Source organism: Mustela nivalis (assembly GCF_964662115.1).
Source record: "Mustela nivalis genome assembly, chromosome: 10".
NCBI classification, from domain to species: Eukaryota; Metazoa; Chordata; class Mammalia; order Carnivora; family Mustelidae; genus Mustela; species Mustela nivalis.
The window spans coordinates 109,789,349-109,804,049 of record NC_139029.1 but is presented as its reverse complement, the minus strand read 5'-3'; the positions used below and the strand labels follow the sequence as shown (position 1 = coordinate 109,804,049).

The following is a 14,701-nucleotide window of genomic DNA, read 5'->3' as shown; positions in this document are numbered from 1 at the left end:
CCTGTGGTTTGAGTTTTGTGTATTTGTCAGTATTATTGATTGGGAGCCCTCTCCCTCAGAATCTCTGTCCCAATCCTCATAGGGCTTTACTTAATATTAACGTTGAGGCTAGATTTCTAAGGCTAGCCCAGGGAAGGTGGATGCCACCTTCCCTGCCACTTAAGGTCTGTTTGATTTGGGAGGACTGAAGTAACCTCTTTGAACCTCAGTTTCTATGTCTGCAAAGTGGATCCAGGAATATTAACACTTTACAGGGTTTTGTGAGGATTAAAAGGGAGTACAGATTACAGCCAAAGCACTTTACAACCATAGCACTACATTACTATTATTGGGACAATACTATAGAACGATGAAAGAAAGGGTCACTGCTTTTGTTTTGTTTTTTGAAGACAAGGTTGTTATGACATTCTGCTTTTTTAAAAGGTTTTATTTATTTATTTATCAGAGATGGGGAGAGAGCGAGCACCCACAAGGTGGCAGAGTGGCAGGCAGAGGCAGAGAGAGAAGCAGGCTCCCTGCGGCTCAACGGACTGAGCCACAGGCATCCCTGCTTTTGTATTTAATGTGAAGGCAGAATAGAATGAATTTCCAGAATAATCAGGAAATTAAAGAAGAAATTTTAAGAATGCATGGAAGCAGGGCACCTGGGTGGCTCAGCCGGTTAAAGCCTCTGCCTTCTGCTCAGGTCATGATCCCAGGGTCCTGGGATCCAGCCCTGCATTGGGCTTTGTGCTCAGCAGGGAGCCTACTCCCCCTCCCCCATGCCCCACCTGCCCTTCTGCCTACTTGTGATCTCTGTCAAATAAATAAAAATCTTTTAAAAAATAAAAGTACATGGAGGCAAAAGGGAGGCAGAATAAAAAGTAGTAGCATGATTAGGGGCACGTGGGTGGCTCAGTGGGTTAAGCCTCTGCCTTCCGTTGAGGTCATGATCTCAGGGTCCTGAGATAGAACCCCACATCCGGCTCTCTGCTCAACGGGAAGCCTGTCCCCCACCCCACACCCCTGTCTGCCTGCCTTTCTGCAAACTTGTGATCTCTCTCTGTCAAATAAATAAATAAAATCTTAAAAAAAAAAAGTAGCATGATTAATACAGAAGGCCTAGCCACTCAGTATATGGCGAATGAATGTGTGGAAGACCTCTGAAAAATACTGCAAACCAAGTATTAGAAGAAATATTGGGCAGGATCCAGCAGAACAAAAAAGAGGAGAGAGCATTCTGAAGACTAAAAAATTGTATGTTGAAGAATAGAAATACAGGAATTTGCTTGAATCATGAGGAGAGGGCAAGCTGATAAACTAGGTTAAAGCGGGAGTACAGTAGTGAAAGATGAGCAGAGAAAGTGGCCAAGAGTGCCAAAGATAGTTTGAATTTGTCACCACTGGTCTGGAGCGGGAATCACCAGTCCACCTGTCAGGTCCTATAACTTGTGGCCAGCTCCCAATCTGCTGTCAGGGTCAAGAGATAATGATCCTGCTTTAGCCTAGAGTTTAAAGTATCACATATTCCTCCCTTCCAGGGGAGGATTCCCAAGGGCCTTAAGGCCCTTTCTTTCCTTTTTTTCTTTCTTTTTTAAAGATTTTATTTATTTAGACACGCCTGGGTGGCTCAGTCAGTTAAGCATCTGCCTTTGGCTCAGTTGGTGGTCCTGGGATTGAATCCTGCATGAGGTTCACTGTTCAGTGGGGAGCCTGCTTCTCCCTCTGCCTGCTGCTCCCCCTGCTTATACTCTGTCTCTCTCTCTATCTGACAAATAAAATCTTTTTTAAAAAAGATTTTATTTTTTTATTTGAAAGAGAGTGAGAGAATGAGTGGGGGTGGAAGACAGAGGGAGAAGTAGACTCCCTGCTGAGTGCGGAGCTGGACATGGGGCTCGATCCCAGGACCCCAAGACCATGACCCGGGTGGAAGTCAGACACTTAAGGAGCTGAGCCACCCAGGCGTCCCTTAAGGCCAGTTTTTGAAACATTGTGGAAAGGGATGGGAAAGCCCTACTTTTTATAGTAGGAAATTGTTTATTTTCCAACAACAAAACAAGATTTCAGGAACATCTCTGCTGAAACTTTAAGTAGGAACTTTTTATAGCCACAGACAGTTATTAAGTCCTTTATTATTTTTTTAGAGGGGGAGAGGCGTGGTGGAGGGGTAGAGGGACAGGGAGAGAAAAAATCTTAGGCAGGCTCCATGTCCGGTGCAGAGCCCTATGCGGACTTGATCTCACAGCCCTGAGATCGTGACCTGAGCTGAAATCAAAAGTTGGATGCTGGAGCATCTGGGTGGCTCAGTCATTAAGCCTCTGCCTTCAGCTCAGGTCATAATCCCCAGATCCTGGGATCAAGCCGTGAATTAGGGAAGCCTGCTTCTCCCTCTCCCATTCCCCCTGCTTGTGTTCCCTCTCTTGCTGTGTTTCTCTGTCAATTAAATAAATAAAACCTTAAAAAGAGTTAGATGATTAACTACATGAATCACCCATGTGCACCTATTAAGACCTTTATTAACCAAGTGAGACCTCCCCTGTCCTCCCCTCACAAACACAATATTAAGCAAAAGAGTATTGAGTTTCTGTGTTTATAGCTCTAAGAGCTCAAATGTGAATTTCTTTGCATCTCTTTATGATTTGGTCTTTCTTTTTCTAGAGATTGATTCACTCATTTATTTATTTACTCACTCACCTACTCATTCACTCATTCTTTGTTTCTAGAAGTCTCCAAACCCCTCTGGTCTAAACTCAAGACAGGATAGGATTCATCTTCGTATTCTAGCCGTATCCTTAGTTTCTACCACATGGAGAAAAAATTATGTTTGTTGATATAGCAACAGATGGAATGCAGAAGCAGATATGAGAATCCATTGGGGCATTAAAGGGATTTCCAAAAATGTAAAACAATGCCAACTGTCTTACTGACTTTATTTTGGTTTGGGGAAAGTTATTTTTCATAAATGAATTAATAAATTAAAAATATTAAGTAAATATTTTGACTAGTTTTTCTTCTTCCTACTTGCTTTTCTTTTCTTGATCTCAATTGTCAGATTATAACACTGAATGCTATCTTTGTTCCCTATATTAAATTAAAAGCATGATATTTATGATATTCTCTAAAACTCCTCACCATGCTGAACCTATTTTTATTTATTTTTTAAAGATTTTATTTATTTGTTTTAGAGAGAGTGAGCAGCAGGGAGCTGGGGGAAAAGCAGAGAGAGTGAGGGACAAGCAGACTCTGCACTGAGTACAGAGCCCAACGCGGTCTCCATCTAAGGACCCTGAGATCCTGATCTAAGCTGAAATCAAGAGTCCAACGCTTAACTGAGTCTCCCAGGCGCCCCTGGAGTTTTTTTCAGAGAAAAGATAAGAAGCCAGCAGTTACTGCCCAACCCTCTACTGTGTATGAAAGCAAACATTACTTCATTTATTCCTCATTACAATCCTGTGAAAGAGATATACCATTTTATGGAGACTGAGCTTCAGAATGGTCAAGTTGTTTTTTTTTTTTATTTCAACCCACAATAAAAAATACATCTTATATCATGATCACTGAGGAACACACAAATGTGTCTTCACTGAAATAAAGGTTTCATGAAATAATACCCTAACTATATGCAATGCATTCTGATATTTTCTATTCTATTTAATTTCCTTTTTTGAAAACATGTGTTTTTTCTTCCCTTGTTTTGCATCCTACGAAATCAGTGTCACAACCCACGAATGGGTTGCAATCTACAGTTTGAAAAACGACTAAATAAATGTTCGAGATCATAAGTAGTAAAGCGAAGATGTGAACTGAATTCATGCTCTTTCCAGCAAACAAATGCCTTCTCATGAACATTTCTTAAATAATACATTATATATGTTGTGCTTAGCTTTATCTCATGGTATAAAGCCAGCAGGACAATCCTTGGCAAAGAAGGAATAGGCCTACTGAGGAACCATAACGTGAGATGAAACACTTAGACAAATATAAAATGACATTAGTCCTCTGTTTAGTATATGAGTGAATGTGGCATTTGCTTTCATTTCTGAAGAAAGCTGCTTATTATCCAAAAAAATAGTGAGTTCATTTATTCATGTATAGCTTGTCTTGGTTTAATAGTAAATGATTATTTCAATTTTATAATTTAATTTTATATTTTATCTTCAACTTATGATAGGGCTAAAATAAAAAAAAAAAATGACACTTGGTGGGTGAGGTCATAGAAGTACAGAGTAGTGTCCTGGGGAGAGAATAAGGAATGGTAGAGAGGAAGCAGCAGGTAGTCCCCAAACCTTTAATCTAGTAAACTGAAGATTGCCTAAACTACAAAAACTTGTTTCATACTAGATTTCTTTCAAGTTTTATTTACTTACATAATTTAAGTAATCTCTACACCCAGTGTGGGAGTTGAGCTCAAAACCCCAAGGTCAAGAGTTGCATACTTTTCCAACTGAGCCAGCCAGGCGCTCTTCATGTTAGATTTTTAAAATAGGTTTTAAAAATAGGTTACTTAAAAACCTCATGGTAGGGGGGCAGGTACTGGCTGGCTCAGTCAGAAGAGCATGCGGCTCTTGATCTTGGGGTTATGAGTTTGAGCCCCACACAGGGTGCAGAGATTACTAAAAAAAATAAATAAACTTAAAAAAAACCCCACCCAACATGTAAATTTCAAATCCTCGGGTGGGCTGGTCTCCCAGAATGAATGGATACATCCTCAGGCTCAACCAAGGTAAGGACTATGTTTCCTTGGATGCTTCCATCTATTCTAACACCAGTGGTTTTATTTTCCTGTATACCTGTCACTTCTAATGTGTCAGCAACCCGGCCCAGTCCCTCTTCTCCTTCCACATGGAACCATCTGCCTGCCTGGTTCCTTCTGATTCCAGTTAGTTCATCCTCTAATGGAGACTTTATACCTTTCATCCATTCATTCAGTCCACAGATACCTATAATAATGGTTGTGTGTTCTTCAAGTTGACTTCTCAGTGTTGTTCATAGACACCCCTTCTGCCTGCCAGATCTCCATCCTGGGGTGGAGGAGTTGTTCTGCTATGCCTTTAGTCACATCTCTACATCTCACATCCCCTGACCCCTGCTTTTCCTGGAATGTCTTCCCCTTTTTCACCTAAGCTCCATATACCTTAAAGGCTTAAGATATGCCTAAGCATATGCTTAAGCATATCTTTTCCATGAAACCTTCCCAAATTATTCAGCCCAAAGTGATCTCTCTGAACCATAGCTCTTACACAGAATGAGTACTATGATTTAACTCTTTTTACCATATGTCTTATGTTGTCCTGTCCTTATGAGTTAGATTTGTCTAGCTAACTCCTACTCATCTCTACTGGAAGTCATCCCTGATCCCTGTCCAACCTATATGCTATTCCTCTGGGCCCCCACAGCTCTCTGTGCTTAAAGCTAACATAACTGTTAGGTTGCCACTGTGCTGTGATCATTATTGACTTGAAGTCAAGCCTATGTCAGTTGGCTTCTAGTAAGTTCCTGGAACTTAAAAAACAAGAAGGAAAATATAAAAACTGTAGTAGTGCCTATTTCTGGCAGCCTGGGGAAGAGAAAGGGCTCTCCCATTAAAATACAAGTTGAGCCTGGATAAATTACAAGAAACATAATGTTTAACACATTGCTGGGCTCATTAGAAAGTAAGAGAAATCACAAAAGGAAGAAAAAAAAATAACATTAAGCTGAAACCTATAGGAAAGACGAACAACATGCAGGAGGAGCAACAGGTTTGCCTTGGGGTCAAATGCCAGTATCAGGGGTGCCTGGGTGGCTCAGTGGGTTAAGCCACTGCCTTCAGCTCAGGTCATGATCTCAGGGTCCTGGGATCGAGTCCCGCATAGGGCTCTCTGCTCAGCAGGGAGCCTGCTTCCTCCTCTCTCTCTCTGCCTGCCTCTCTGCCTATTTGTGATCTCTCTCTGTCAAATAAATAAATAAAATCTTTAAAAAAAAAAAATGCCAGTATCAGTTTTGTAAAACAGGCGCTAGGCCCTGGGCCTAGCCACAGAACAGGAGAAAACCTGGGATTCCCGGATTGAACTGAGATTCCTGAGGGGCTCACACAGTCCCAGGTCAGGAGCATCATTTGACTCCTGGCACAAGCAAATGCAGATCCTCTTTGGAGGAAAGTACCCCCAATTTAGGCTCTCTGAATTACCATAGACTAAGTTTAACAAAATATAAGCTCAAAATCCCCAAATGGAGAATATACAAGGAAATGAACTACCACAGGCAAGAGTGAGCAGAAAACAAACCATTTAGATATCAAGCCAGGATTACAGAAATATAATCCCAACAAATTTAAAAGGTTTAGTATCTGAGCACAAATGGGTTAAGCTGAAAATGGATATAAAAAGGATAGACTTTTAAATAACCAGACACTGTTTTTCTAAATAACTCATAAATTTAAAAAGTCATACAGGTAATTTAAATATTCTTATATTCTTAAGGTGAAGTTATAATCAAAATACAGCAAAAAAATATATTGGGGGAATGTAGAGAAACAGGTCCTTAAAAACTTACAGTAAAAAAACAGAGCTTGAAAATTAGATAAGTGTCAAAATTAAGATGTTATGGAAGAACATAAAATTCATCTAAAGAAAGCAGAAGAAGGAAATATTTTAATATCCATAGTTAATAAAATGGAAAACAATACACAAGGGAGAAGATTGTCAAAGTCCAAAGTAGTAGCTACATAAACAAGTAAAATAGCACATTTCTGGTGTAATTGATGAGGAGGAAATAAGAAGGTGAAAGTAAATAGTAGAAATGGATAGAAGCACATAACTGCCCAGAGAGCAGAGGCGAAAAAAAAATTTTTCATTTTTAAAAAGGACAGAAAATGCACAAAATCCCAGAAAAACAACCAAAATTGACTCAAAAAGAAACAGGAAGGCCAGACAGCCTATAATTATTAAAGAAATTTAATCGATGGTTAAAATCTTTCTCAAAAAGAAATGCTAGGCAAAGATAGGTTTGATAGCTGTTTTGCCAAACAAAACAGGGGACAGCTCATCTCAATCTGATGTCAGCTCTTCCAGAGAATTAGAAAAGAGGGAACAGTTCCCAACTCAGAGGGCATACAGACCAAATGAACCATCTTGGAAACCTTTTTAGAAATCTTCCTTCAAAAAGGGCACTAACAGATACAAGAATGTTCATAGCAGCATTGTTTGGAATAGCAGGAAATTGGATACAACCCAAATGTCCATTAATAGGTGAATGTATAAATAACTTGTGGCTTATGTACTTGCTGGGGTACTACACTGGTTTACAGCTATTTACAACATAGATGAATCTTAGAAATAATGTTAAGTGAAAAAAAGAAAACTTCAGGGCACTATTAGAGTATAAAATTTTTGTAAAGCTAAAACAAAACTGAACAATAATTTTTAAAGAATATTATACATATATGGTTAAATATATACACACGTGTGTGTGTGTGTGTAACACAGGCAACTTAACACAAAATTAAGGACAGTGGGGGCGCCTGGGTGGCTCAGTGGATTAAGCCGCTGCCTTAGGCTCAGGTCATGATCTCAGGGTCCTGGGATCGAGTCCCGCATCAGGCTCTCTGCTCAGCAGGGAGCCTGCTTCCTCCTCTCTCTCTCTCTGCCTGCCTCTCTGCCTACTTGTGATCTCTCTCTCTGTCAAATAAATAAATAAAATCTTAAAAAAAAAAAAAAAAAGGATAATATTAAAAAAAAAAAAATTAAGGACAGTGGTTACCTCTAGGGAGAGGCAGTGGGATAGGACTGGGTATGAATACAAGAAACTCAATGGTACTTCTAATGTTTTAATGTATAAGTTGGGTGATGGGCCAAAGATATTCATTTAATATTATGTTTCATAATTTATTCATGTTAAATATATATCCTTTATAGATACCAAATATTACATATTATAATCTTTAAAAATCTGCTGTGGTGGAAACAAATGAGTGAAGTCTCCCTGAAAGCAAACCTGTTTCCTAGGCAGAGTCGAGATTCCCCGACAGAAGCTACCTTTATGCAGAAGACCATGTAGGTCCTCAGTAAATATCGGATGGTTTACTGCTTTTCGAAGGATAATGTCTGGGTTCCCTTCTTCCTGGTGCCGGAAGCTGTGCAGAGCTCCCTCCTGCCACATACCTAGCCTAAGCCCCACAACCATGGCTGAAATCCTGACACATGTATGACAAGACACTGACACCTGGTGGATACAGAATGGATTTAATAAAATGACTAGGAAAGAAATCTTTCACTCCACTTGGTGAAAGTCGCTGTAGGGTCAGGGGATAGGGGAGCAGAATGAGGAGAAAACATTCAGAAACAGGAAAGGGAAGGATCTCCATCTCTGAAATGTAAGGGATAGTCATCTAAAGGAGATGAAAGAGATAGTCCCTAAAGGAGAGTGACTTCCCTCTCATTCCTTCTGAGCCTGCAAGAGGGAAGAGGCTACAGCTGCAGTAAGGAAAATGCAAGACAGTGAGGGGAAACGTAAACAGGTGTAGCTGATCCCAGCCTCACCAAGCTAAAACCACACGGACTTCCTGGTATTGGCCAGGGGTCAGCTGTCTCCTCAAGAACTGCCCGTGACAGTTGTCATTTTAGAGACCTGTGTGATGCTGAGGCTGATCCCAGCCCGCCCCTGATGTAGAAAGTGCAAATTAGTATACCCCATCCTTCTGGCCACAGTGATTGGCTAAGGATCAGCATGTGACCCAGCCTGGCCTAATCAGAGTCCATTTTAAGGCTATGCTAGGATGCCAGGCAAAAGATCACCACCCCCGCCCCCCCATCCCCTTTCTGGTTGGATATAAAGGAGAGAACGTGTAACCCCAGGAGTTCTGGCAGCCACTAGGTGGCCCAGGTTTAAGATGATCCTACAGAAGGTAGCAGCAGGGAGGGGAAATCAATCAGGTGTTTAGAGACACACTGAGCCAGGCATCAGCTTTTCTGGGAGCCAGTACCACCTCTGGACTTGCCATTTAGGTTGAGCCCGTAAGTCTTTATTTTTAAGCCAGTTTGAGTTAGGTTATTCTTTTTCTTTTCTTTTTTTTTCTTTTTTTTTTACGTTTTAAAACGAAAAGATTCCTAGCCTATACATTCATCATACTTAACTCCATCCCTATCTTTCCACAGGATAGCCCAGAGATCCAGGTTAAGACAGTCACGACAGATTTATCAGTGACTCTAAAGCCAAGGGTATTGAGCTGGAAAGGTCAGAAGCAGGAGCCGGACACTGTGCAAGACAGGGTGCCTCAGCTGTCTGGACATGAGAATGAATTCTCTTAGGAAAAGGAGAGCCAAACGAGAAGCAAGTGCAGAGAGGGGCCTCTACTAAGCAGGTAGAATTAGTGTGTTTATAAACACTCTCTGCCACATACCTATCATGGGGGTGTTGCTTTGGGGTCTTTCCCCTCGTGGAATAAGGAATTTTGAAGCCTGTGCCCCTTTAAGTCATTATTACCCTGTGTTTCGGTGTCTACCTCGCCCTTCACCAAATGAAGAGCTTCCTTTTGGCTTCTACTGCCCTTGATGACACTCACTTTTGAGGTGACCAGAGGAATTTTATCTTCTGCTTCTTTGGCATGCCGGGAACTGGGGCCCCTTCCTCCTCTGGCAACAGCACCCTCTTCCTGACCCTGGGCAAGCACCATTCCCTTCTCAGCCTCTCCCACTGGCCCTGGCCTCCCTGACCCTCCAGTTGAGTTGCTTTCCCCTCCAGAGGCCCACGTCTCCTGTGGTAACCTCGGGGACTGGGCCGAGTCCATGGCAGCTGATTTGTCAGGGGGGGAGTTCCTTTCCTTACTTCCACCTGATTTTTTTCGAGGGCGTCCCCGTTTTCTTTTGGCATCGCTTCCTGTATCCTCTCTATCCAGCTTTGCGGCTTTAGCAGGTGGATCTTGCCCAATGGCCTCACTCACAGGTACTTCAGCTGTCCTCTTGACACCCTTGTCATGGGGTCCCAGGTCACCACCTATGCCTCCTTCCCTGTTCTCTGGGCCCTGCGGCTGAGCGAGCGCCCCAGGCAGGGCTTGCCCAGGCCCGGGTCCGGGTCCGGGCAAAGCAGGAACAGTCGGTAAGATCATGTTAATGATTGGCATAGCTGCCTGGGGCCCCCCGGCCCTACTGGGCAGAGGCAATGTAGCCACTTTCAGGCCTGAAGAAAGCTTGGGGGCCAGGATGGGTGGAGAGACTCTGATTGGCGGAATAAGTGAGCGAGGGGCCCGGGGAAGGAGCAGAGGCAGCCGGGCCACCAGGGCATTAACCTGTGGGTTATTGGCTGCTGGGGCTGGGCTCTCCACTACACTCTTCTTCCGCTCACCGCGTGCAGGGGTGCCAGCCCCAGCCCGGGCTTCCAGCTCCCTAGTGGGCTAAAAGGTAAAGAGAGGACACAGTAAATGGGAAGCCTAGATGTTGGAACGAACACAGACACAGGAGGGTAAGAAAATAGAGGAAAGGGGATACCAAGCCCCCAGCCCAGGGCAGTAAGGTCAGGGGCCTTAACCTCCTTACCTGGGCTGCTCTCTCTGGTTTCTTAGGGGCTCCACCTTCTAAGCTCTCCACACCATTCTTGGATTTAGATGACCGCTCCCGAGGGGCATGTTCATCGTCTTCTGCAGAGGTGCGGGAAAAGGTAATAAGGCGAGGGTGAGGAGGAAACAATGGTCAAGAGAGGACAGCCTGACTGACGGGTGGAGAAGGGGGAAGAAGGCAGTCTAAGGCACATCCCAATTCCCATGAGGGTTACTAGGAACAGAAGACAAATGCAAGGTGTCTCTGTCTGAGTAGGTGGGAGGGCCTATGAGGTTGAAAGTGGCTGAGAGTTTCTTGGGACATGTGAGGGTCTCCACCCACCAGTGAGCCCCATGGCCTTGAGCACATGGGCATGCGCAGATCGGGCAGAGATGAGATGCTGCTGCAGCAGGAAGCGGGCAACCTCAACGATGGAACTGAAGGACCGTTTCAGGATCCGTTCTGCCCAGTCACAGGTCAGAGCGCAGGCTGCCTCCACCAACTCATCCCGAGGTGCTGGGGTTACTTCTGGGCCCATTTCTGGCTGCAGTGGGGAAGGACATGCCCACTCACACTCCAAATTTGGCCCCCTTCAGACACTAGGGTCAACCCTAGTTAAGACTAGACTGGATATGGGAGTAACTCATCCCAGAAACCCACAAATTCTATTCGTCCTCTGCCTGAGCCATAGGGTACGTGGAAGGGCATATCTTATGTACCAGAAGTTATGTGCAGAATGACCTAGGCTGTGTCAGCTCACACCTTGGAGAGAAAAGTGCGATGGGAGGGTTGGTTGTTACTTACACTGTCAGAGCTCTTCAGGTCAAGTCCAGGCAAGGGTGGCATTGAAACCAAGGTCTTCCTTCGTATGCCACTGTAGCAATATCTGAGGCAAGTTAAAGAGCAGCCAACAGTGGGGATCTCCAAGACCCGTGGGAAGGCTAGGCTGTTCCCACTCCTGGCCCTCCACACCCTAATTTTTCTTCCCTGGGTCCTCCAACCCCACCTCTCCATTCAAGGATACTTGGACTGGCCCCGGCCACCAAGCCTTCGGGCCTTGATGTCAGGGAAGATCTCTCTGATGATTTTGCCAAAGTTGGCTGTGCTGAGTGGGCGGCAACAGGCGAGGCTCTCACAGTACTTCCTGAGTGAATGGTTAGGGGGAATGCAGAGTGGGAAGACACTCAGAGAAGGAGGTCATGGTTAGATTCGGAGGGTCCCTGGCATCAGGTTTGGGAAACCCTTTAAGAAGCCAGACTCTGTCAAGGCAGGGAGCTCTCCAGAGGTGAGGGGGTAGTCCTATGCCCGCCAACCCACACACCACCCCCCCTTCACCCACCGATAGGCATCATAAACACTTTGCTTTGGCAAACAGGTGTCAGTATGCTCCTCTAGGTGGTTGCGGATCCACCTGTAGGCATACATGTACTCCTCATTGCTGAGTGTACTTGGCTCTGAGCTGCAAGAGAAGTGAAAGGGACAAGTTTTACTTAGATCCTAAGGGTTGTCGTAGTTCTATCCAGACCACCGCTTCAGCAGTGCTGGACCAAATCACTTTGCCCAGAATCCAGCTTTTCCTGGTAAACCAGGGCAGGACAGGGACTACTCTTCTCACCAAGGCAGCTGTCATGAGGATTCCTATTCACCCAGCCCCATCCCAGTGAGCCTCCCTTTAAGAAGCAGAACCCTCTGCTATCTTAAACTCTAACACCAAACCTACCTTTTGTCTCCAGTACTAGGCCCTGAGGGGAGCTGAAGGTAGAGATAGAGCTTGTCGTTGTCTGAGAATTTCTGTACATCTTGCTGAGGTAGGAGGAAGAGAGAGGCAGAAGAAAAAATGAGGCCAAGAAGGATGTAAGATAGGATCTTCTAATCCTTCCCCCAAAGTCTAGCTGTCTTAGAGACCATCAGACTAAAAAAAGGACCTTAGAAGTGATTTTTTTTTTTTTTAAGATTTTATTTATTTGTCAGAGAGAGAGAGAGGGAGAGAGAGCAAGCACAGACATACAGAATGGCAGGCAGAGGCAGAGAGAGAAGCAGGCTCCCTGCCGAGCAAGGAGCCTGATGTGGGACTCGATCCCAGGACGCCGGGATCATGACCTGAGCCAAAGGCAGCTGCTCAATCAACTGAGCCACCCAGGCGTCCCAGAAGTGATTTGGGGCTCTGTGTTCACTGTGCGCAAGGAGTGCTCTCGTGAGCTACCTTGTTGAGAGGAGGAGTGGCAGGGATCTGCTTTGATATTATGCCTACTGAGCACCTACACAACGGGTCACAGACAGATGAAGTAAGATGCTCAAGGTCAAACTGGCAATGAGTCGCAAAGCCAGTTACCTTCTGACGGGGAAGACTATACTGCCTGTCCCACATAGGCCTTTCAGTTACTCCTATCTTCATCATCCTCATTCCCCTGCAAGTCCACCTCTCTATTGCCCTCTGCCCAAAAATACTTACCAGGATTCCCTCGACTTTGTTCTGCACAGCCTTGCTGTGGGAAAGAGGAGAAAGCTGGAGGTCATACACAAGATTTTCTCTGGTGTCTTATTGTTAGGGAGAGGAAGAGGGATGAGATGCTTAATAGGTGCTCAGAAACAATTCCCATAATGGAGAATCTTTCATGAATGTTGAATCTTCCAGAATGATGAAGAATCATTCATGAAGAATGCACTTGCTCAGAGAGAGGCAATTCATCTACAGAGGAAGTGCTACGGTTCTGGAGCAAGATTTGGAGGTGGAGATGAGTACTTACGAAATGGTACCTCGGAGCCTCTGAAGAAGGGTGGTGGGTTCTCCCGCCTCAGTACTACCTGAGGGGGCCCTTCCCCCAGTCTTGGGGCTCTTAGCATCGGGTTCATCTTCTGCCATCCCGGCATGAGGGCTAGAATTGAGAGGAGACCAGGCATGAAAATTTAACCTCTCTTTCCCTGGAGGCCCCAGGGGCACTTATCTCCCTACCCAGAAACACAGAGAAACAGAAAGAAAGGCTCTGAATTGCCTCAGTGGTTTGTTTGTTTGTTTTTTTTTTTTTTTTTCATCACTTGCCTTCTCCAAAAATTAGAAATTATCCCATTACTTCTCCATGCCCACGTATACTCAAAGAGATCTTTGCCATCCCCATTCTATCTGCCCCACCTTTCTGCAGTCTCCTAAATATGGAAAACTGTAAAGGAAGAGATAGGGGGAACGGAAGTCGACGTTAGACAGGTCCGTTTCTGCCTCTGACCCCGCTGCCCTCATCCCCTTAAAAAATAAATAAATAAAATAATAATAATAAAAACAATAACAACCACAAAGCAAAGTTCTTCAATTCTCTAAGCTACTCCTCACGCCTGAATTTTCCTGGGCGGTCAGAAAGGATACGAACATATTCTGCCCTTCCAGCCTTGGAAAACACCGGGCCCAAGTTCTCAGTACTTAATCTCGCCAAGGCTTCCCCCGCCGCTCCCCCTCCCCACGTCGCCGATCCCTACGTCATCTTCCTCAACCTCCCATCCTGAGGCGCACCCCCACCTCCTTCCCTTCCCCCTGCAATCAGTCCCGCGTTGCTGCAAGGTGGGGGCGTTCAGGGCGGCGAACTCCTGGGCTGGGCGTAGGAAACCCGGTTGGGGGAACGGGGTCCCAAATTCGGGGCACGTGCACATGGGTGAAGGAGCTGTTGAAAATACAGCCAAAATCTTTTTCTGCTCTCCTCCCAACTCATACTGCCCCCTCCCTACCTTTGAACAGTCGCCTTCCAACACAAGCAACAATAAAGGTAAGGGAGAAAGAGAAACTACCTCGTAGCCACCTTCACTCCAGCCCAGCCCACGGTCCTGGCCCAGCCGGCTTGTGCGTTGCTTTATTTTCTTTTTTCTGAATGGCTGGAACAGTCCTGATCTGCCTAGATACTCGGACGACCTGCTCTCTCATTGGTCATTGCTGCCACCCCGAGCCAGAAGGCGCCGGGCTCGCACCCGCGGCAGCTAAAGTCTGCCTGGTAACAGATTCTGATTGGTCAATAGGGGAGGGAAAATCCAAAGTTGGTCTTATTTGAGTGAAGAGGGGGAAGTCCGGGTTAGGTTTCGGTTAAAACTGGGGTGGGTTGGGACTGCCGGTCCCAAGAGATTCTTCTCTTAAAGGGACCGCAGGACGAAAGACCGGGCGCTAGGGCTCGCTTTGGAGCTTTCTTTTCCTTTGCCCTCTCCTTCCGGGTTTCTGTTTTGCCTTCGGTCGT

At 45.0% G+C, this 14,701-nt stretch overlaps 1 protein-coding gene across 9 annotated transcripts; it reads right to left on the bottom strand.

Moving 5' to 3' along the window:
* Nucleotides 1-7,770: 7,770 nt before the first annotated feature.
* On the bottom strand, nt 7,771-14,701 carry RFX5 (regulatory factor X5). Of its 9 annotated transcripts, none has more exons than XM_082685848.1 (10): nt 14,265-14,701; nt 13,238-13,366; nt 12,943-12,976; nt 12,211-12,293; nt 11,830-11,949; nt 11,515-11,634; nt 11,295-11,376; nt 10,833-11,034; nt 10,491-10,591; nt 7,771-10,348 (listed from the first exon to the last, which is right to left on the bottom strand). In XM_082685848.1, the coding sequence occupies exons 2-10, from the start codon at nt 13,351-13,353 to the stop codon at nt 9,362-9,364; spliced, it is 1,845 nt and encodes a 614-aa protein (XP_082541974.1). In that variant the 5' UTR covers nt 13,354-13,366; nt 14,265-14,701; the 3' UTR covers nt 7,771-9,361. The 9 variants fall into 9 exon arrangements, with proteins under 9 accessions (XP_082541974.1, XP_082541975.1, XP_082541972.1 ...); XM_082685849.1 differs by having other exon boundaries at nt 14,205-14,305; XM_082685846.1 differs by having other exon boundaries at nt 13,999-14,291.